Raw genomic sequence first — 24300 nt, 5'->3', positions numbered from 1 at the left:
AAATGACAATACACACAATTTTCAACAACCAAACCTAAAAAAAAAATCCAAAAATGAACTAAACAAACAACTATAATAGGAACAGTTTTACAGAAATGGAGACCACAAGGAGGGTTATCATCGGGGAGGGGGAGGGAGAGGGAGGAGAATGCAGGGAAAGGTACAGGGAATAAAGCATAAATGTTAGGAAGAAAATAGGCAGGGGTTGGTTAAGAATAGTATGGGAAGTGGGGAAGCCAAAGAACGTATATGTGACTCACGGACATGAACTAAGTTGGAATGATGCTGGGATGGCGTGCTGCAGGGTGGAGAGAAGTGAAGGGGAGAAAAAAACAGGACAACTGTAATAGCATAATCAATAAAATATGTATTTTTAAAAAGTGTGTGATGCGTTTTAGTTTCTGTGCTTCCTAAAAATTCTTAGAAAGCTAAAATATAAATTTTACTTTCTGTTGGCCAAGATGGAGGCATAGCTAAGCATGTTTCGCCTCCTTGCACAACCATAAGAAGGAACACAACTAACCTCAAAATGAAAAGAAGGAGAACTGCCAGAAAACTGAACTGTATAGAATTCCTCCAACCAAGGATTTAAAGAAGAAATACTCATTCAGATGGGTGTGCCAAGATAGGGAGTTAGAGTAGCTCTACCTATTGCACAGAAACAAACACAGGAGGCTGCCAAATTGAGGAGACAAAGAAACATGGCCCAAATGAAAGAACAGATCAAAACTCCAGGAAAAGAAATAAGCTACAAGGAGATAGCCAATCTATCAAATGCAGAGTTCAAAACACTGGTGATCAGCATGCTCAGAGAACTCACTGAGTTTGGCAAATGCATAAGGGAAGAAGTGAAGGCTACAGTAAGTGAAATAAAGAAAAGTCCAAGGGAACCAAGAGTGAAGGGAAGGATAGAGGGGTTGAAATCAAGGATTTGGAACATGAGGAAATAACAGTCAACCAGTAGGAAATGAAGAAGCAAGAATTTAAAAAATGAGAGAATAAGACAGCTCTGGGACATCTCCAAAAGTGTTAACATCTGTATCATAGGGGTGTCAGAAGGAGAAGAGGAAGAGCAATAAATTGAAATTTTAGTTAAAAAAATAACGAAAGAAATCTTCCCTATTTCGGTAAAGGAATTATTTAAGTCCAGGAAGCAGAGAGTCCCAAACAAGTTGTACAGAAAGAGGGGCACACTAAGACACATCATAATTAAAATGTTAGAAGTTAAAGAGATAACCTTAAAAGCAGCAAGGGAAAAGCAGATAGTTACTTACAAAGGAGTTTCCATAAGAGTATCAGCTGATTTCTCAAAAGAAACTTTCCAGAACAGAAGGGACTGGGAGGAAGTATTCAGAGTGATGAAAAGCAAGGATCTATCTACAACCAGGATTAGTCTACTATCAAAGCTGTCATTTAGAATGGAAGGGCAGACAAAATGCTTCCTAGACAAGGTAAAGCTAAAGGAGTTCATCATCACCAAGACCTTATTATAGAAATATTAAAGGGACTTATTTAAGAAAAAGAAGATCACACCTATGAACAGTAAAATGACAACAAACTCACAACTATCAATGACCTAACCTAAAATATACAAAAACAGAAAAATTCAGTAGACAACTAGAACAAGAAGAGAATCATAAATATGGAGATCATATGGAGAATTATCAGGTGGGAGGCGGAAGGGAGTAAATGTGGGAAAAGACCCAGTGATTAAGAAGTATAATTGGCCCTGGCTCGTGTGGCTCAGTGCCAGCTTGTGAACCGAAGGGTTGCCAGTTTGATTCCCAGTCTGGGCATATGTCTGGGTTGTGGACCCCGTCCCCAGTTAGGGGCATGTGAGAGGCAACTAATCCATGTATCTCTCACACATCGATGTTTCTCTCTTTCTCCCTCCTTTCCCTGTGTCTCGTAATAAATAAAATGAAAAGACTTATAATTGTTAGGTACAAAGTAGGAGCATGTTAAGAATAGTATAGGATACGGAGAAGCCCAAGAACCTATACCCATGGACATGAACTAAGGGGGGGATTGCTGGAGGGAAGAGAGTCTCAGGTAGAGGGGGCAAAGGGGAAAAAAACGTGGGACAACTGTAGCAGCATAATCAATGAAATATACTTGAAAAAATTTAATTTCTTTAGGATATCAATTAAAAACAAGATGTTTAATGTCCTGTTTTTATGCAGCATTAATTTGGAGGTTCTGTACAGTGTGATTGAAAAGAAAATGAAGAATTTTATGTATAAGTTAGCAGAAGGGGAAGAATTATAATTAGTAGTGATATTATTATTTACCATAAAACTCAAGAAAATCAGCTGAAAGGCTACTGAAATAGTAATATTTTATTACATTGGTATCATATGAGATAAATGTATAAAAATCAGTAGCTTTCTTTTCTTCCAGCAACAGGTTTTATGTACAGTTTCTTCAAAACCTACTTAATATTTTATTCTTACACTCATGCAACATAATGTATACGCAAATACATATATACATAGAAAAGTCCACTGAAGGAAATAAAAGAGAAGCTTAGTAAAATAAAAAGAAAAACATAATTCTTTTTGGAAGGACTTAGTGTTATAACAGTATCAGTATACACCAAAAATTTATCAGTTTAGTACAATTCCAATAAAATTCTAAAGACTTGTTATGAAAATCAAGAAATTGATTTTAAACTTTGATATATATTATAAAAATTTTCTTTTCTTACATTAAAAGAGAAGTTCCAAGTAGGTAAAGGTCTGAAGACAAAAAAATTCAAAGTATCAGATGAAGTCAGTAGACTACCTTTAAAATCATAGTTTGTGGATGGGACTCTCTAATCAGAGTACTGTGCAGAAAACTACAAATTAAGACATAGATCTGCGTCAGTTTTATAAATTACTGTATCACTTAACTGAAAGACATTAAATGTTTAAAATATATGTAACTGAAGTTAGTATACATGGCGTCCATATTCTATACTTGAAAATGTCTGTAAATGAGTAGTCAGTACACTAAAGGATAAAAATATTCAATAAAAATAAAAATATTTTTCGAAACTCTCTATTCTCAATTCTAATCCAAAATGCAGATTAAAACAAGGTACTACTTTTTGTGCATCAGATTTGTACAAATTAATAAGATTTATATTATCCATTGTTGCAAAGGCTATGTAGAAAAGGATCATCATATTCATTGGTAGGTGTGTAAATTGATAATAGCGTTATAGGCAGGAATTCCTTAGTGTTAAATCATGTAAACCTTACAGTTTCACTTTTAGGAATTTAATCTATCTATACTGAAAGATAATATGTACAAGAAAAAAAAGGAACTACCTTTTTGTGTGGCTCAGTGGAATGAGTGCCAGCTTGCAAACCAAAGAGTCACCAGTTTGATTCCCAGTCAAGGCACATGCCTGGGTTGCCAGTCGGGTCTCCAGTTAGGGGGATGCGTAAAATGTAACCACACATTGATGTTTCTCTTCTTTACTCCCTTCCTTCCCCTGTCTAAAAATAAATGAATAAAATCTTTATAAAAAAAGAGAAAACAACTAATGTTGGGAGTAGGGAAATGGTTGAATAAATTGGTATGCTTAGATAAAAATTGGAAAACTAAATAGCCAGTAAACTAGATGTACTATCTGATCTATTTTGATAAATGTCCATAATATAGTAAGTAAAAGAAGACAATTGCAGAACGTTACGTACTATTTTTATAGAGAGAGGATGTGTTTAAGTACATAGAAGTAAAGTTATGGAATTATTAATTTATACAGATTATTTATAGGAAATAGGAGTGGGATTTGAGAAATTAGGGAACAGTTACTTATTTGATACTCATCTGTTTTTTAATTATGAATTTGCTTTGCACAATTTATTTATTTTAAAGATTTTATTTATTTATTTTTAGAGGGGAAGGGAAGGAGAGAGTTAGAGAAACATCAGTGTGTGGTTACCTCTCACGTGGCCCCCACTGGTAATCTGGCCTGCATCCTAGGCATGTGCCCTGACCGGGAATCGAATCAGCGGCCCTTTGGTTCACAGGCCGTGCTCAATCCACTGAGCTACACCAGCCAGGGCACCATCTATGGGTTTTCTAAAAATATTTTTAAATTATCAAAAAAAGTAAAGTTAATTATGTAGATTAAATTTATTTTAATGACAGTGTGTTGAAGTGTCGGAAAAAACTGTTAAAAAACAAGACAAACCTAGTATGTATAGATAGGTTGTCAGCATTTTGAATCTTAGGCATTATTCTTTCCTTGTAAAATTTTACAATGAGAAGTAAATGTGATATTGTTTCATTTAGTTTTTATACAGTCTCGGGGTTTTAAAACGTTAAAATCAAGGACACGACGCCTACAGTCCACCTCTGAAAGATTAGCAGAAACACAGTATATAGCACCATCATTTGTGAAGGTAATTAGACCTTTTTTTGTTTGAAAGAGCAACAATTTTCTAATTAAAATGGGAACCTTTCAGTATCTGTTTTCTTTTGTAGGCTGATTGATTCCCCCACCCCCATTATTTTTGTTTGTTTGTTTGTTTTTTACTTATGAGAAAGGATGAATAACCCATGTAATCATAACTGCACCTCTTCTTGGTACAAAACCTGTCTCTCCATTGGCTTATTAGAAATACTCCCTCTGTTTTTTCTCCCTACCAACCTGTACCTGCTTGGGAGTAGCATCCACTCAAACTAGAAGCCTGCTGAACAACTTTGATTTGCCCAGCTTCTCTTTACTCCCACATCCATTAATCACTAATTCCTGTTGATAACTAAAATCCTATTGATCCAGCCTCTTAAATATTTCTTAAATCTCTCTTTTTATTCCCACCTAGTTCTATTGCATAGACAGACTATTAGAGTAATCTAGGCAAGAAATGGTTATAGACACTCATGTAATCTCTGTGCCTTTTAACTTCAATTTAGCTTCCCCACTGCTACTCACCTGTCTGTCTAAATGCATTACATGGAATAATTGTATTCCTCTGCTTTATTGTCACCTGCCACGGTACACAGAGCCATGTTATGTGTCCTCTGCCTACCATTTTTCTGTTTGCATCTCTCATTGTGTAGGCCCGTCTGTACCCCTTCCCTTCCTCTCTTGGCATCTTAAAGTTATGTCATAGGAGATTGCTTATAGTTCTTCACCACTAAAGGCTGTTTCAGGCTTTTGTCAGTGTCCATGCTGATTGTTCCCTGTGGCTAAGATGTCCCATTTCTGGAAGGCCTTCCCTGACTTCTTGGGTAGCATTTACTCTATCACCATACCTTGTACTTCTAATATAATATCAAAACTTTATTTATGTCTCTCTCCTCAGTAGATGGGAAACATTCAGATCATTGTTTATATGTCTTTGCATCTTCATAATCTACACAGTGCCAAGAATATGAAATGTGCTCAGTAAACATTTAATATACTAATGAAGTTTTCCTGTAGTACGGTTAAAGGAGTGTAAACATCAAGCCCTTAGAACCCTGAGTTGACCTGTTTTCATTATAGTGTTCTTACAGAATTTCTTTATAGTATTTGATTGATGCAGTTATTGGATCCAGTGTTGGTTTTCTATCCATTGATTAAGTAATGCATTATTGAGTTCTAATAACATTTGTCACATTGACAATAAAATTAAAAATTCTAGAATTTCAGTGAATTTTGTGTGTGTAAGTGGTCAGAATGTTTCTGGGAGGTGTTATTACCTGTATAGTCAATCAGTACTGTTGTGTTGTTTGTTATTTAGGGATTTCTTTTGCGAGACAGGGGATCAGATGTTGAGACTTTGGACAAACTCATGAAAACAAAAAACATACCTGAAGCTCATCAAGATGCATTTAAAACTGGTTTTGCAGAGGGTTTTCTGAAAGCTCAAGCACTAACACAAAAAACCAATGGTAAGCTAATTTGACATTCACATTTGAAGACAGTATCTTAAAGTCATAGTCCTACCTTCAAATTATTGTGTATAACTTTTCTACTTGTTATCCATCTTTCCTTTGGTTATATTCTATTATGTTTATAACTGAACCTGTGTAGAAACAGAAATAACTCCTTGCTTGGCAGTATGCTGAAAGTATATCATGGCAATTATGCAAAAGAACACCGAGTTCTGAAATTGCATATGATGAAATACGATTCCATCAATAACCTAATGTTTGCATTTCATTGAGCTGTCATTTCTCATTGATATCATCTGATTTAAGACTTTTTCTTTTCTCCACTAGATTCTCTAAGACGAACTCGTCTGATTCTCTTTGTTCTGCTGCTATTTGGAATTTACGGACTCTTAAAAAACCCATTTTTATCTGGTAAAGGCTCTTTTAATGTATCTGACATTACTTTAATTTAAAAAGATCTTTTACTTTCTCATTTCTTTTTCATAGTCTAGTTAAGACTTAGAGAAAAAACATTATAAAACATGTTTATAGTCTAGGATCTAGGCCTTTCATTGGTAATTCAAGACTTTTCAAATTGGTTCACTTTGAGGTTGTTTTTTTGCATTAAAGTAGAAAAGTTTTAATCTCTTATAATGTGTACCATCTGCTGCATCAGAGGACTTGTTACATTTACATTGTTCTGCGGATTACATGAAAAGTTTCTTTAGGCACTGTAAAAATTTAAGTTTAACCCATTTTGAGAAAATAATGTTTTTGTGAAAGTTCCCTGGATTGTATTAGAGTGAAATGTTATTTCATCTGCTAATAGTGGTTGGTTTTCTAGATTTTTAGAAAATAATACCTGTTCAATTATTAAATTAAAAAACATTTAGAATTTTATAATAGTACAAAGTGACATAGATATCTATTTTAAAGACAAATTAATAAATTAACTTTATTTAAAAATTGATGTCCTGTACTTTTTCAGTTTGCTAGTCTAAAATGAAGTAATAATGTGAGGTTTAAGTGGTTCTAATTGCTTTTTCAACTGCCATTTAATTTTTACCCCATGTTCTCTTATCTTTGTGATTATTTTGAGAGAAAACAGCTAAGGTACAATTAAGAACATCAGTGTACTTGGGTCAGGACTTCACCCCAGAGCTTACATACAGCCCAAGATAGTTAAAATTTTTTTTGGTAGCATGAAACCTAAGATGAGGTTTTAACATACAGGAATAGTTCTTATATCTAGATTCACCATCTCTTGTTTCCTTCTGTTTTCAAAAAACAACCAGTATAGGGATGATAGAATAATATTGGTTGGTTGGTAGAGGAGATGGCATGCACTCTGATTATTCCTTTGTTTCTCGCCTGATGTCTTATATTAAGCAAAATATATATTACAGGATGACATTCACTGCCTTTGGGAAATTACTGTAGTTTTTTTATTAGGTTCAAGTGTTCCTGCTGCAAATTTCTATGGATTATTTAAGTCCGTCTGCCTACATCTTTAAACAAGTAATTTAGTGGGCTAAACCAATTAATGTCTATTCTAGAATTACTGTTTTATTTATTTATTTATTTATAAAAGTATTTTATTTATTTGTCTTTAGAGGGGAAGGGAAGGAGAGAGGAAGAGAAACATCAATGTATGGTTGCCTCTCATGCATCCCTTGCTGGGAACTGGCCCCTGCCGGGAACTGGCCTGCAACCCAGGCATGTGCCCTGACTGGGAATTGAACCAAGATTGTCTGGTTCGCAGGCCTGCGCTCAATCCACTGAGTTACACCAGCCAGGGCTAGAATTACTGTTTTAAATTGCTCTTTCAACTTGTATGTTCTTTTTCCCTTAATCATCACCAAGGATGTGTTTATTAATTTTAGAGAGGGAGGAGGGGAGAGACAGAGAAACATTGATGGAAACTTTGATGTGAAAGAGAGACATCAATTGCTTGCCTCCTGTATGTACCCTGACCAGAGATCTAACTCACAATTTAGGTATGTGCCCTGACCAGGAATTGAACCTGCAACCTTTTGATGTATGGGACAGTGCTCCAACCAACTGAGCCACCTGGCCAGGGCCTAACTTGTATATTTTGATATGTTAAGTGTTTCTTATTAACTATATTTTTGCCTACTCATTTTTGGCTTTTATATTTCAATCTATTTTAAAGACCATATTTTTTACTTATTCTGAGGAAATTAGAATTCATCAGTTTACTCATTTATACTCATTCATCATTTATTTATTTACTCATTTATTCATCATTGACTCATTTATGGCTCTAATATGGTAGTTTACTTCAGGGGGACAGATTTAAGAAAGCTTTTTGTTCCCTATAGTCGATTTATTTGTTCTCTGTAATTGATCTCACATATTTTACTGTCCTACCAAACTTTTTCTGTCTTTCTTATTATACTTTCTTATGCTCATAAATCATCTAAGGGCAAATAATAATAGTTGTCAGAGGAAGAAGTTCGTTTGAAAAGTGGAATTGTTGACCTTATTTTTTTTTAATGTCAGTGTCAGTTTTGTATGCTAGGATAAGGGAAAATATTTTGGAGAATAGCTGCCTGATCAGTTGTGTCAGGATAACTAAAGGTAATTGTTAGAAATGCAAACTCTACAGGGCCCTTTTCCTATATGTATAGAAGTTCAGTGCTATGTCCCAAAAACCTGCATTAACACATTCCTCAAGCGATTTATAAACACATAGGAGTCTGAGAACCATTGGTTTAACATTTCTTTTATTAGTTATTACAAGGAGAAGAGGAATATAATTCTTAGTTTTAATTGGAAAAATATGAAGATGTCATTTTAATGTGAGTCTTTTATTCCTTGAATGTGGTCTAGAAATCCAGAAGACCTAGTTTCTGTTTCTCACTCTAATTTAATATATGTGAAGTTACGTGAGCTTTCTTGCATCTGAAAAAAGGTGGTTGGAGTTTTATTAATCTATTTAATATATAAACATTTCCTTTCCTTTAGTTCGCTTCCGGACAACAACAGGGCTTGATTCTGCGGTAGATCCTGTCCAGATGAAAAATGTCACCTTTGAGCATGTTAAAGGAGTAAGTTAAAGTTTCTCTTGACCTCTTCAAACATTGACTGTGTAAGGGCAATATGTAATTTTAAAGGTGTGGTTAATAGAAAATATATGTATTGGTCTTTGCCACCATTTCCTGGTACAGAGCATCTTTTGTTCAACTATTTGGTCTTTGACCATTATTCTTGACACAGAGCTTCTAAATAAATCCCTTGGAATTTCCTAAGTGATACAGAGTATGTTTTGTTCTAATTAGGTGTCTGTTGGTGGGCTTCTGGATAGCTGTAGGTTGGTGACTGGTTACTAGAAAGACCAAAGCTTCATTAGAAGCTTGGAACTTTCTGCCCTACCTCACATTCTCTAGAAGAGAAAGGGGCTGGAAATGGAGTTAATGATTGTACTTACATGATGATGCCTCCAAAGACCATACTAGTTAGGGTTCGGGAAGCTCCCACATGAACATGTGGGAGTGCTGAGAGAGTAGTGTATCCATAGAGGGCACAGAGGCTCTTACTGATCTTCGTAACTTCAGTATCTGTAACATCTGTATCTTAAGTAAATAAAATGGGTGAATGCTAGTTTATAGCCTTAATGAAATTATCAGTTTGACAGATATTTAATACTGTCTCCTAAGTTACAGTCCCTGTTTTAGGTACTGCGATAGAACTAAAACAAATTTCTGCCCTCATGGAGTTTTAATTCTAACAGGAATTAGACAAGGATATGATATATAAAGAAATAATAGAGTGTGTTAAGTAATAAAGGGTTACAGTGGAAAAATAGAGAGGGCAGAAAGAGGATTAGGAGTTCTGAGATAAAGGTTCACAATTTTAAAAAATTTTATTTTTCAAATTACAGTTTACAATATTATTTTATATTAGTTTCAGGTATACAGTATAATGGTTAGACCATCATATACTTTACAAAGCGTTCCGCCTGATGTTCCCAGTGCCCACCTGGCATCATTCATAGTTATTAAAGTATTGACGACTATATTCTCTGTGCTCTACTGTATATCCTCATGAATATTTTAACTACCAATTTGTACTTAATCCTTCCACTTTTTTCACCCAGTCACTCAGACTCTCTCCCCCTGTCATCTGTCAGTCTGTTCTTTGTAACTATGACTCTATATCAACTTTATTTGTTCTTTAGATTCCACATGTAAGTAAAATCATAACAGTATTTATGTTTCTCTGTCTAACTCATTTCACTTAGCATAATTCCCTCTATATCCATGCATGCAGTTGCAAATTCTAAGATTTCATCCTTTTTTTATGGCTGAGAAATATTCCATTGTGTATATGTACCAACGTACTTATCCAATCGCCTATTTTAGGTTCCTTCCATATCTTGGCTATTGTAAGTAATGCAGCAGTAAACATAGGGGTATATATGTTTTTTCAAATTAGTGTTTTGGATTTCTTTGGATATACACCCAGAAGTAGAATCACTGAGTCATAAGGCAGTTCCATTTTTAATTTTTCGAGGAAACTTTACACTGTTTTTGTAGTGGCTACATCGACTGCATTCCCACCAGCAGTGCACTAGGGTTCCATTTTCTCCGGATTCTCTCTGTTGTTTGTTGTTTGTTGATTTATTGATGATAGCCGTTCTGACAGGTGTGAGGTGATAAGTCACTGTGGTTTAATATGCATTTCTCTGATGACTAGTGATGTTGAGCATCTTTTCATATATCTATTGGCCATCTGTATCTTGTCTTTGGAGAAGTGTCTGTTCAGATCATCTGCCCATTTTTTAAATTGGATTGTTACATTTTTGATGTTGACATATATGAGTGCTTCATAAATTTTGAATATTAACCCCTTTTCAGATACATTATTAGTGAATATGTTCTTCCATTCAGTAGGTTGTCTTTGTGTTTTGTTGATGGTTTTCTTTATACAGAAACTTTAGTTTGATGTAATCCCCATGTGTTTTTTCTTTTGTTTCCCTTGCCTGAGGAGATATATCAGAAAAAACATTACTGTGAGAAATGTCAGAAATTTTAGTGCCTGTTTTTCTTCTAAGAGTGTTATGGCTTAAAATCTTTAAGTCTTTAATTCATTTAAAGTTTATTCTTACATGTGGTGTAAGAAGGTGGTCAAGTTTTTCTTTTTTCTTTTTTGAAATATATCCATTTTCCCAATGCCATTTATTGAGTAGGCTGTCTTTACGCCCTTGTATGTTCTAGCCTCCTTTGTCAAATGTCAGGAGACTTTGCATAATTGGCAATAAGGGTCAAAGGAAACCCTTTGTGTATTTGTAGGGGGATATTTTTGTATACTCCTACTGAAGAAAAAAAGACAAATTAATTTCCAATTAAATTTACAGTGTTCCAAGAGGATTCCTTTATAACCTAGTTATTATTTAAAATTGTTTGGTAAATTGTGTCACTTTAGGTAGAGGAAGCTAAACAAGAATTACAGGAAGTTGTGGAATTCTTGAAAAGTCCACAAAAATTTACTGTGCTTGGAGGCAAACTTCCAAAAGGTAAGATATCTTTTTTGTTTATCAGACTTGATATAAAAAAATACTGTGATGTATTAATAACTCAATTTTTATCAGATTTAATTGATTAAAGTTTGGAGTTCTTAATTGCTATTTTATAAGTAAGTGCTTATTCTGAATATAGTGGTCTACATCTTTTTGGGGTAATTTTAAATGTGACCATTTCAAACTTGAAATGAATTTGCAAGAATAGGACAGAGAACTCTATACTCAATCCAAACTCAACAGTTTAAAGTATTTTGTCCTATTTGCTCATTTACTTCATTTACATGTTTTTTTAAAAACAGTTGAAAGTTATATATATCATATCATGCATGCTCCTTTATGAATAAGGATATTTTCTTTATACAGCTCCAGTATAGTTATTAAAATAAGGAGATTTAGCATTAATCCAAAACTTACCAATTCACAATCATACTCAGATTTCAGTTTTTGTCCCAGTAATACCCTCTGTCGTTTAGTTCCCTCATTCTCACTCTCACCCAGGCTCAGGACCCAATCCAGGTTCACATATAACATTTAGATTTTGCTTTAATCTGAAAAAATTCCTCAGTCTTTTTTTGTAGGGTTGTGGATATTTTCTGATCTTAAAAAGTGTGTAGAGTACACATAAATTTGTAGAATCTGCTCAGTTTGTTTTTGTCTTGGTGTTTTCTCAGATACTCTATGATTTTTAATTACTATGTGACATTGTGATTTATAATAAAAAATATATTTGGTCTCAGTCACTGTTTCAAACACAGAGCTCCTAAAACTCTTGGAACTTTACAAGTGAAGAGAGCAATGAAGATATGTTTTGTTGTATTAATGAGGTAACTTTTGGAACACACCTGAGGATGGGAGCAGGTTGCCAGGAGAACCTACCCTGTGCTTAAAATGTTGGAACATTTAGTACTACCCACCCACTCATTTCCCCACCCCTGGAGAGTGAGAGGGGCTGGATGTTGAATCAATGTCCAGTGTCAATCATGTCCATGTAATGAGGTCTCCATAAAAGCAAAGAAGGATGGGGTTTGTTTGCCCTACATTCTGGCTGTTCTTTAGTTAAGAATACTATAATAAACCAGTAATCTCCTAAGTAAATGTTTCTCAGAGTTCTGTGAGCTGCTCTTGCAAATTAATCATACCCAAGGAGGGGACATTGGAACTTCTAACCAGCTTGTTGGTCAGAAGTACAGGAAACAACCTAGTCTTGCTACTGAGATACCAAGTGGGGAAGGGAAACTGAGTTCTTAACCTATGGGATCTAATGCTGTTTCTAAATGCGTAGTGTCAGAATTGAGTTAAATTGTAGGATATCCATCAGATGTTAGAATTGCTTGTCAGTGTGAAGGAAAAACCCACATACTGGAATTGGGTACAGAACTGTAATGAATTTATGGTGTCCTTGTATATGGTTGTACTATACTCTAATGATTTATATTGAAATTTTAAATGTTTCTAATCTTTTACTATTGAAATTAGCACTGTGATGATCATCTTAACATCTTAAGGCTTTGTTCACATGCTTAATAATTTTCTTAGCACAAGTTCTAGTTTTATTGATTTGTCATTTATAGATTATTATAGATTCCAGTCGTGGAAAGAGAGACCATGAGTTCAAGAGGGCATTTCTATTTTTAAGGCTTGTTTTTTATACTCTGTCATATCTCTATTGAGAATGTTCAATAGTATATAAAAATAATACATACAAATCTTTGCTAATTTAGTATTCATTTTTTAAATCAATACTGTAATGTCATAGGAAGCATATTTAAAACCATGAAAAATAATTACATTTTTCTTTCTGGTCACAGAAAGTCCTCAAGTACTAAGATATAATCTACAGAATTTCATAGATGATGATTTAAACCAGCTAGGAACCATAATAATATGAAAATATAAGAATAATACATTTTTTAAGTGCTCACCCAAGGATATGTTTATTGATTTTAGAACTAGAGGAAGAAGGGAAAGAGAGAGAGAAATATTGATGTGAGAGAAACATCAGTTGGTTGCCTCCTGCACATAACCCCTGCTGGGGATTGAACCTACAACCTTTTAGTATACAGAACAGTGCTGCAACCAATGAACCACCTGGTCTGGGCTAGGGATAATCTCAAGGGTATTTTTGAGCTGTACTTAAAACGAGATTCTTAATGTTAAAATACATCATTAGTACAGTTTTTTGTCTTTTTAAATGTGGTCTGAAAAATGAAAAATTATCTAAACCAGGGAATTCTATTCTAATCTATGAAAAACTTGTCGTTATAACAATTTTCAAACATGTAGAAAAGTCAGAAAGAAAGTTGAAGAAAGTTGTAGACATTAATTACTTTAAATCTAAATACTCTGTTATGCATCACCCAAGAGTAAGGACATTGTCCTAAATAAACAGTAATTTATCCCACCAAATAATACTCAACCCTATTTTCTTTTTAAAAATATTTAAAAAGTTTATTAAACTTGTCCCACCCTATTTTCTTAATATCATGTACTCTTCAGTATTTTTCAAATGTTTATCAGATGTTTCTGGAACTTTTTAAAATGTGTTTTTCACGGAAGAATATCAGTTTAAGATTTGTGGATTACATTTATTGTCTAGTCTCTTAAACTTTTTATCTGAATTTTATCTCATTTAGTGATAAATTTATTATTTCTTTCTTTGAAGATTCATTCTTGTTTATGTCTGATATACAGACAGTACTTAGATGATACAAGAAAATGAATTATGGAGAAGATCCTGAAGTGAATCGTTAGTAGAGACAAATATGTTTTGTTCTGTTTCAAATTATTGGGCGTTGATGTGCCTTTAACCTCAAAATTATAAAAATTAATAACTTTGGTTTTCACATTTATATCAGGATTTGTTTTTGTTTCTTTTTTCTTTAATTTGACTCATTCTTGTATACTGTTTTTTTCCTTTTAGGAATTCTTTTAGTTGGGCCACCAGGAACAGGAAAGACACTTCTTGCCCGGGCTGTGGCTGGAGAAGCTGATGTTCCTTTTTACTATGCTTCTGGATCAGAATTTGATGAGATGTTTGTGGGCGTGGGAGCCAGCCGCATAAGAAATCTTTTTAGTATGTTTTAATATATCTTTTATACAATACTAATTTTTTTTTATTTCAGGGAAAGAGGGTTTCTTTCTTTTATTTTAGATTTTGTTTATTTTTAGAGAAGGGGAAGGGAGGGGGAGAGAGGGACAGAAACATTGATGTATGAGAGAAACATGGATGGGTTGCTTTTTGCAAAACCCCAGCTAGGGGTCTGCTGGCAACCTAGGCATGTGCCCCAGTGGGGTGAACTTGCAGTTTTCAGGACAATGTCCAGCCCACTGAGCCACACCAGTCAGGTTAGAAGAGGGTTTCCTTCTTTTTTTATAAAAAGATTTTATTTATTTATTTTTGGAGAGAGGAGAAGAGAGGGAGAGAAACATCGATGTGTGTTTGCTTCTTGCACACCCCCTACCAGGGACCTGGCCCACAACCCAAGCATGTACCCTGACTGGGAATCAAACCCATGACTGTTGGGTTCACAGGCTGGCACTCACTCCACTGAGCTACACCTGCCAGGGCAGAAGAGGGTTTCTTACACTTTGGTTGCTACTTAAGATTGATAGTGAGCTGAAATAGCTATTGCTCTGTTTTCAGGTAAAATACATGTGTGAGCTAAAACAGAACTATACTTTTTTCACAAATGTAGTCAGAATAGCTAGTGGTAGTGTTAGATGTGATTGGAGACTGTGGAAAAGCTATTTTTTTAAAATTCAGTTCATCATTTCTGTAGTATGTAATTAACCTCTGATGGTTGTGTAAGGTTTCTACAACTAGGAATAAAGAGTGAATGAATACTCTGTTGTTTTTATTATATATCATTCTCTATGGTATACTTTTCTTCTGAGGCTGTTCTTTAATCAGTTAAAAAAAAAACACAAAATCTTTTCCTGTGCATTTTGTCCCTAATATCTTTTGACAATCTTACAGATTTTTAATATTATATGATTTTCTTCAGAAAGTGTTGGTTTCATTAAACTTATTTGAATCTTCTCTGTTTTCCTAGGGGAAGCAAAAGCGAATGCTCCTTGTGTTATATTTATTGATGAATTAGATTCTGTTGGTGGAAAACGAATTGAATCTCCAATGCATCCATATTCAAGGCAGACAATAAATCAACTTCTTGCTGAAATGGATGGGTAATTGACTCTACCTGCTTTTCCAGTATAGTGATATATTTGGTAACATTCAAGAGAGAGGAAAAATGTTATGTTTATAGGCAACAGAGTAGTTCCTCATGCAAGAAGTCAAGACAAGCTGTTCTCGGGATTGTATTGTTTTTCATTCTAATGGGGTAATTAATGTACCAACTCCTTTTAATTGGTGATATTTACACATTTTTAACATTTATTGTATTGTGACAGGAAGGCAGTGATTCCTGCTGAGACTAGTAGCCTATTTGGAGATATAACAGGAGAGTGTGCTGGTCCCTGCACTATTTGTGACCAGACTGGAGTGTTGAGATACATTGAAAGCTTGCATCAGCATTCATAATATACAAAGGAAGAGTTGAGGTTGCTTTGAAAGAAGCAAAAAAGTTTGTTGCATATATATATAATGAGACATTTTGGAACCAAATAGGAAGTCTAGAAGCAAATAATTTGAATTGATAAACTTGAAAATAATTTTTCAAAAATTAGATGCCTAAGCTTTTTTGTGTCACATTTCTTCCTAAGTAGAACAGATATTTTGCAGGTATATAATTACAGGTGATTTGATAATTTATTATTAGCAGTTTTATTGATGTACATGGGCATAACATTTGTTCTTTTAAGAAATAGAGATACCATTGGGGGCATAAAAAATACTAGTTCATTTTATTTGCTGTTAAGATTAATGTTAAACAGTTTTGTGCTGAACGTTTGTATGTGTGTGCTATTTTAATTTTTAGTGAAAAGATTCTTTTTTTTTAAATAGTTTCAAACCCAATGAAGGAGTTATCATCATAGGAGCCACAAACTTCCCAGAGGCATTAGATAAGTAAGTATTAAAAGAAGAGTTTTGTGAAGTACTGATACATGCTGGAACATGAATTTTGAAAACATTATGCTAAGAGAAGGAATCCCATCAAAAACATCATATATTATATAGTTCCATTTATATGAAATGTCCACTATACATAAGTCCATAGTAGTAGAAAGTAGATAGATTAGGGCTTGCCAGTGGCTGGGGAGATTGAGGAATGACTGCCATTGAATCTGGGGTTTCTTTTTGAAGGGGCATGAAAATATTTGGCGATTAGATTGTGGTGATGGTTGCACATTCTAAATATATTAAAACCCCCTGGATAATACATTTTATTTATTTTTTAAATTATGAGACAATATTCATTTAGAAAGCCAAAGACATAGAAAAGGTGAGCCAGTTGGGCTGCATGGTCTCAGGAAACAAGTCAACAGAGGCAAAAGAAGGGCCCTTGGAGCTCAGGAAGAAGAAAGGCAGAATGTGCCTGGGGTGAGAGAGGAGGGAAGACACAGGCATTCTCAAAAGAGGGTGCATGGATTACTCACCTTACATTTGCTGGTATGTTAGTTGTATCTCCTGAAGCCTATTAAAAGAACCTTCTGACAACATACATACCACACAGACTTTTTTGGGTGGAGAGCATTTTAAAAATAAAATGTACTGTAGTTTTAATTTTTGTTGATGTTTTATAGAAGTTAGTCATATTTTTATTTCATCTAATGGTTTGTCTTTACCTGAGACTCTAGTTTAACGTTCTACACTCACAGAAGTTAAGATGGGTATGTGGCTCTCATAATAGACGTGTAGAATTATTTGTTCCCTGCCTTACTGACTCACAGATTTTTGTTTCTGGAGGTTGTGTACTATCTAGATGCACACCTGTATCTGCATATATCGTCGTTCTGCCTTCTGGTTGTTGAAACTTACATGAGCCATTTTTACAAGGAACTAGCTGATACTTATGTTCAAAACTCCTTCTAACCTCTGGATGCATTGTCTTTCCATCCTCTCCTTAGAGTGGTCGTCCTGTTTAACGTGACATAGACAACTTATACATTTTCATTTGTTTTGTATTCTTCCTTTAGCGCCTTAATTCGTCCTGGTCGATTTGACATGCAGGTTACAGTTCCAAGGCCAGATGTAAAAGGCCGAACAGAAATTTTGAAGTGGTATCTCAATAAAATAAAGTTTGATCAGTGTAAGTGTAATTCCATGATACAAACATTGTTATCTTCACAAAATGGTAGTGTCAGTCTACCTTGTTTGTGCTTCTTATTTGATCAGTGTCTTAAAAGACGAGTTCCTTTATTTCTTTTTTCTTCCATTTATATAGCCTTAAGAAAAAGTCCATTTCATAATTAATGTATATTCAGGAGATTTTATCATTTAGAATCCTGCTTCTAATGAAAGTTATCTTTTGAGTATCCATGTATATAATACTTGAAGATGAATATATGTTTTTTAAGATGAATGTAAAATACAAAATAATGGAAAAAAGTATCTGTATATTTATTATGAGCACAGTACCTCATGATATAATCACTTTGGTTCCAAAGGAGGAGAAAGCCACCTGTGAAAACACAAAAGAAGGAAACATCCTAGACCAACCTGAATAATAAAATACAGCTATTAAAGTTGCAGTATTTTCAAACATGTCATAATCAAGTGATAAAACCAAGTATGTGTCCTGTAGTAAAGGGTGCTTTCATGTCCAAAGTATTCCAAGGTGAAACTTAGAAAACAAACTGTTGTCTGTGAGTATACTTTTTGGATTTGTTGTTAGGCCAGTAAAGATATAGTTCATAATTAAAGGTTTTAAAATTGTCTGATTATTTATTACATTTCTTTTTTTCCCCACAAAGTTATTTAACCTTAACTTTTGTGATTGTCCCAATGGCAATTTTAATGGCATATTTAAGAGCAGTTTTGGTCTTCTTCCCTTAGAATTTAGTAAAGTAAGTTTATTTTTTTGTATCATTAAAATAAATATTTAAGCCCTTGCTGGTGTGGCTCAGTGGATTGAGCACTGGCCTGAAAACTGAAAGATCACTGGTTCAATTCACAGTCAAGGAACATGCCTGGGTACAAGCCAGGTACCCAGCTGGTGATGTGCAAGAGGCAACTGATTCATGAACCTCGCACACATTTATGTTTTCTTTCCCTTCATACCTTCCCTTCTTTCTAAAAGTAAATAAAATCTCCAAAAAGAATCAACCAATGAAAATGCATTAATAAAGTAGAACAACAACTCGATATTTCTCTCTCTAAAAATGAATAAAAAATAAATTTAAAAGAGATAAATATTTTAAAGTACAATTCATGATGGCTGTTTTCTGGAAATTTGAGTTCTTTGTGACACGCTTTGTATTAACTGTTTTGCAATTTTAATATTGTGTTCATGTGTCTATGTAGCTGTTGATCCAGAAATCATAGCTCGAGGTACTGTTGGCTTTTCTGGAGCAGAGTTGGAGAATCTTGTGAACCAAGCTGCGTTAAAGGCAGCTGTTGATGGAAAAGAAATGGTTACCATGAAAGAACTAGAGTTTTCCAAAGATAAAATTCTAATGGGTATGTTGTCTCTTTTTGGTATCTTATACTATTCAGTATGTTAGAGAATAAATTTATTTTGAGATGTTATGAAAAACAAAGATAGAGGAACATAAAAAAATTTTATTTGGATGTAGTAAAACAATTTGTTCTCTTATGGGCATATATAGATTTTATAATTATACTTTCTAGGAGACATGGGTATGCATGATTTTATACTTGTCTTGATATTGCTGATAAAAGAATGGTTAATTTTACTCTTTTAAGTATTTCCTTATTATTTTAAACTTTGACTTCAAAACAAGTTAGTTATGACATTCCTTTTAAATGGGAAGTTTATTTTCTAGATATGGAATTAAGCTTTCTTTTTTGATACAAGAATTAAGATGACAGTGCTAACGATTTTTATTTTCAGTTGGAATTGCTGTAGTTTACAATGTCTGTCCAGAAAAAGTCCTGCCATTGTTAATATAATGAGAATGATTTGTATGACATCATTGTAACCTGGCACCCAAGGAGAGTGGACTGGCATGCACATACATGAGTAGTGAAAACTTCACTGTAGTAGTCAGTGGTGGGTGGTAGACATTGTTGAGTGAGCATGTGTACTGTGTGACCATCACATTTAAAATGATTGAACGAGTAGAGCAATGAATCTGCCTCTGATTTTTGTTGTGAAAGCTGTTTGTATGATTCAGAAGGCCGCAGCTTTGGGCAGCTGGTGACTGGCAGCTTCATCACAACCATATGCCCACTCAGGCATCATGTCTCCTGGAGAGTTTTTTGGCAACACATTAAATAACCCTGGTGAGCTGCAGACCAGATTTGTCACCCTGTGACTTCTGGCTTTTCCCAAAACTAAAATGAGATCCAGGAAAGAAAGACAGGGCAGGTGAGGGTGATTGGGAGAACTGTGTGAGGTCCCAAGATGCCTACTTTGAAGGGAACCGAGGTGTCATTGTCCTATGTACAATTGTTTCTTGTATTTTGTACCTTCTTCAATAAATGCCTTTAGACTTTTGTCCAAGATGGAGGCGTAGGTAGATATACTTTGCCTCCTTGCACAACCAGAAGAAGGACAAGAACAAATTTAAAAACAAAACATAACCAGAACTCCCAGAAAATCCAACTGCATGTGAGTTTGATAACTGAGGTGGTAAAGAAGAAATATTCGAAGCTTCTGGTCAAGATGTAGGTGTAGGTGAAAACACTGTACCTCCTCGAACAATCAAATTTAAGGACAACAAAGATTTAGAAACTAAAACAAACAGAAAATGGAACTGTACTGAAGTCTGACAACAACGAACCATTCATCAAGACTGGTAAGAAGGGTGGAGTAAGCGGCCACCGAGAGGGCTCATGGCAGGAAAAAGCAGTGGCTGCTGGACTCGCCCAGGCATTCAGGTGGCGGTTGGCAGATTCCAAGTTTGGCTTGGCAAGGGGCAGACCCAGCGAGGGCGCAAGGTGGCTGGCTGACCGCAGTCACACATTCATGCGCAGATAAACCGGGCAAAAAAACGGACAGTGAGACAGACAAGGCAAACCAAGGCCTCAGCGACAGAAATTAAAGCCTAAAAGCACCAATTAGAAAAACTTTCAGGGGTTGAGGTGCCAGGAGAGGCTCCCAGCCTCACAGGAGAGTTTGTTGGAGAGACCCCAGAGTCCTAGAACATACACAAGCCTCTACACCCCGGAGCAGCACCCAAAGGGCCCAGTTTGTTTGTGGGAAGCGGCAGAGGGGACAGACATCTGAGAGAGAGAGAGAGAGTGGAACAAACTCCATTTCTCCCTCTCTGACCACACCCCCAGTCACAACCCAGTGACTGGGTTGTGCTGCGCCGCTGAACACCTAAGCTTTCGCCCTCATATGTAACAGACACGAACAGACAAAAACATTATGGCTCAAGCAAAAGAACAGCTTAAAGGCAAAGAGCCAATACTTCTAAGCAGTTAAGAGATAACCAGCCTATTGGATGTACAGTTCAAAATACTGGTGATCAGGATGCTCACAGAACTGGTTGGTTTTAGTCATGAATTGGATGAAAAAATGAAGGCTACACTGAGTGAAATGAAGCAAATTGTACAGGGAACTAAAAGTGATGGAAACAAAACTGGCCCTAAAATCAGTGGAGTAGACCAGAAAGTAGAAAGAAACAACCAAACAGAAAAGAATGAAGAAATAAGAATTTGAAGAAAGGAGAGGCTAAGGAACCTCCAGGACACCTTTAAATGTTCCAACATCAGAATTATAGGGGTACCAGAAAGGGAAGAGGAAGAGCAACAAGTGGAAAACTTATTTGACCAAATAATAAAGGAGAACTTTCCAAACCTGGCAAAGGAAATAGACTTCCAGGAAGTCCAGAAGGCTTGGAGAGTCCCAAAGAAAGTAGACCCAAAGAGGAACACACCAAGGCACATCATAATTACATTAGCCAAAATAAAAATGAAATCCTAGAAGCAGCAAGAGATAAGGGGACAGTCACCTACAAAGGAGTTCCCATCAGACTGTCAGCTGATTTCTCAAGAGAGATTTTACAGGCAAGAAGGGGCTGGAAAGAAGTGTTCCAGGTCATGAAAAGCAAGGACCTACATCCAAGATTGCTCTGTCCAGCAAACCTTTCATTTAGAATGGAAGGACAGATAAAGTGCTTCTCAGATAAGGTCAAGTTCAAGGAGTTCATCATCACCAAGCCCTCATTTTATGACATGTTAAAGGGACTTATGTAAGAAAAAGAAGATAAAAATATGAGCAGTAAATTAATAACTGACAGTTATTAACAACATACATCAAACAAAAGCAAACTAAGCAGACAGATCAGGAACAAAACCATAGAAATGGAGATCACATGTGGGGTAAGCAACAGGGGAGTAGGAGGAGGAGAAGGGGGGAGAAGATACGGAGAATAAGTAGCATAGACAGTAGGTAGAAAGTAGATGGGGGAGGGCAAGAGTAGTGTGGGAAATGTAGAAGCTAAAGAACTTCTGACACATTGACATGAACTAAGGGGGGAATGGGTGGGGGGTGTGAACGGTGGGGGGAAATGGGAGAACTGTAATGGCATAATCAATAAAATATATTAAAAAGACATTCATCTAGACTGGTAGGAGGGGCAGAGATGGGCAGCTGGTCAGAGAGGACTCTGGGGAAGTTGGCAGCTGGCAGAGTGGACGGTCACATTTTTGAGTGGCTAAATGAGGAGGAAGAACTAGGGAGCAAGACAGTGCAACCCAGGGTTCCATGGTACGGCAATAAACACTCAATACCTGTGACTGAAAGAAACCTGGGGGGATTGAGGTGGCAGAAGAAATTGTCAGCCTCACAGGAGAGTAAATTGAAGAGGACTTACAGGGTCCTAGAACATACACAAAACCACCCACCTGGATATGGAAGCACCAGAAGGACCCAATTTTTTGTGTGTAGTGGAGTAACTAACTGAAAGCCAGCCAAGAGCTGAGTAGGTGACATTGTTCCTTGTTAGAACCCTCTCCCACATACAGGGCCACAAGGTAGAGACATGGGTTGCCCCATCCAGGTGAATACCTAAGGCTTCACTTCTTATTGTAGATGGTTGGCCCAGACCAAAAAATATAGCCCAAATGAAAGAACAGTTCAAAGCTTCCCCAAAATACAACTAAGCAATGAGGAGATAGCCAACCTGTCAGAGTTCAAAACAATTAATTAGGATGCTCACAAAAATGGTAGTGTATGGTGGTAATATAGAGGAAAAACTGAAGGCTATGAAAAGTGAAATAAAGGGAGCCAACAGTGAAGGGAAGGAAATAGGGATTCAGATCAATAGTTTGGAGCAGAAGGAAGAAATAAATGATGAGCCAGAACAGAAAGAACAATTTAAAAAATGAGGGTAGGCTAAGGAACCTCAAGGACAAATTTAAATGTTCTAATATCCAAATCATAGAGGTGCCAAAAGGAAAAGTGGAAGAGCAAGGAATTGAAAACTTATTTAAAAGCATAATGAAAGAGAAATTCCCCAATCAGGCAAAGGAAATGGACTCCCAGGAAGCTCAAGAGTCCCAAAGAAGTTGGACCCAAGGAAGCGAACACCAAGGCAGATCATAATTATATTACATTAAAGATGAGAAAATCTTAAAAGCAGCAAGAGAAAAGAGATAGTTACCTATAAAGGAGTGCCTATAAGACTGTCAGCTGATTTCTCAAAAGAAACTTTGCAGACAGGAAGGGGCTGGCAGAAAGGATTCAAAGTCATGAAAGGCAAGGACCTATATCCAAAATTACTGTATCCAGCAAAGCTATCATTTAGAATGGAAGGGCACATAAAGTGCTTCCCGGATAAGGTCGAATGAAAGCAGTTCATCATTACCAAACCCTTATTATATGAAATGTTAGAGGGACTTACGTAAGAAAAAGATAAATATGAACAGTAAAATCACAACAAACTCATAACCATCAATAACTGAACCTAAAAAAGCAAAAACAGACTAAGCACAGAACTTGAATAGGAACAGAATCACAGAAGTAGAGATACATGGAGGGATGTGGTGGACAGGGAGGAGGGGAGAATGGGGAAAAGGTACAGGGAATAAGAAGCATAAATGGTAGGTACAAAACAGAAGGCAGAGAACTTGTATGTATGACCCATGGACATGAAACAAGGGGGGAATGTTGGAAGGTGGATACCACGTGGAGGGGAATAAAGAGGATAAAAATGGGGCAGCTGTAATAGTATAATCAATAAAATGTATCTGAAAATAAATGCCTCTTTCATATTACATGGCTGAATATTGTCTGGACAGACCCTTAATATGTAGAATTCTACTTATTTTGAAACTTTTACTTTCCTTAAAATATTTTTAGTCATATTAAATCATATCCCTTTAAGAACAACTTTGAGGCCAGTTGGCTTTATTCACTTAAAAAGACCTCTCTAATGGAAGGTTTTACCCAATGAAATGTTTGTCCTTAGGTCCTGAACGTAGAAGTGTGGAAATTGATAACAAAAACAAAACTATCACTGCATATCATGAATCTGGCCACGCTATCATTGCATATTACACTAAAGATGCAATGCCAATCAACAAAGCCACGATCATGCCCCGAGGGCCAACACTCGGACATGTAAGTACTTCGTAGGCTTGTTTGCTTTCTCTTTTTTTTCTTTTTTTAAAGTAATAACTTCTTTTTTCAAATTTAATTATTGTTCAAGTACAATTTTCTGTCTTTTACTGCCATCCCAGCCCACCCCCACAGTGCTCCCCACCTCCCTCCCATTCACCCCACCCCCTGCCTTTGTTTTTGTCCATGTGTCCTTTGTACTTGTTCCTGTGAATCCTTCCCCTTTTCCGCTGAAGTTCTCTCCCCTCT

General features: G+C 35.8%; 1 protein-coding gene across 1 annotated transcript in view; it reads left to right on the top strand.

The window, feature by feature from the left end:
* Nucleotides 1–24300, top strand: part of YME1L1 (YME1 like 1 ATPase) — a 60410-nt gene that overhangs the window by 20906 nt on the left and 15204 nt on the right. Inside the window, exons 5-15 of the mRNA XM_037037060.1 lie at nucleotides 4288–4397; nucleotides 5724–5874; nucleotides 6205–6288; nucleotides 8845–8927; nucleotides 11305–11395; nucleotides 14322–14474; nucleotides 15454–15586; nucleotides 16365–16427; nucleotides 17498–17610; nucleotides 18825–18980; nucleotides 23903–24054. Of these exons, the coding sequence (XP_036892955.1) occupies nucleotides 4288–4397; nucleotides 5724–5874; nucleotides 6205–6288; nucleotides 8845–8927; nucleotides 11305–11395; nucleotides 14322–14474; nucleotides 15454–15586; nucleotides 16365–16427; nucleotides 17498–17610; nucleotides 18825–18980; nucleotides 23903–24054 (1289 nt within the window). The remainder of the gene's footprint in view (nucleotides 1–4287; nucleotides 4398–5723; nucleotides 5875–6204; nucleotides 6289–8844; nucleotides 8928–11304; nucleotides 11396–14321; nucleotides 14475–15453; nucleotides 15587–16364; nucleotides 16428–17497; nucleotides 17611–18824; nucleotides 18981–23902; nucleotides 24055–24300) is intronic.

This window comes from Sturnira hondurensis, unplaced genomic scaffold (assembly GCF_014824575.4).
Source record: "Sturnira hondurensis isolate 20B ecotype Veracruz unplaced genomic scaffold, ASM1482457v3 Scaffold0022910, whole genome shotgun sequence".
Classification (NCBI taxonomy): Eukaryota; Metazoa; Chordata; class Mammalia; order Chiroptera; family Phyllostomidae; genus Sturnira; species Sturnira hondurensis.
This window is presented reverse-complemented; position numbering and strand designations above follow the sequence as displayed.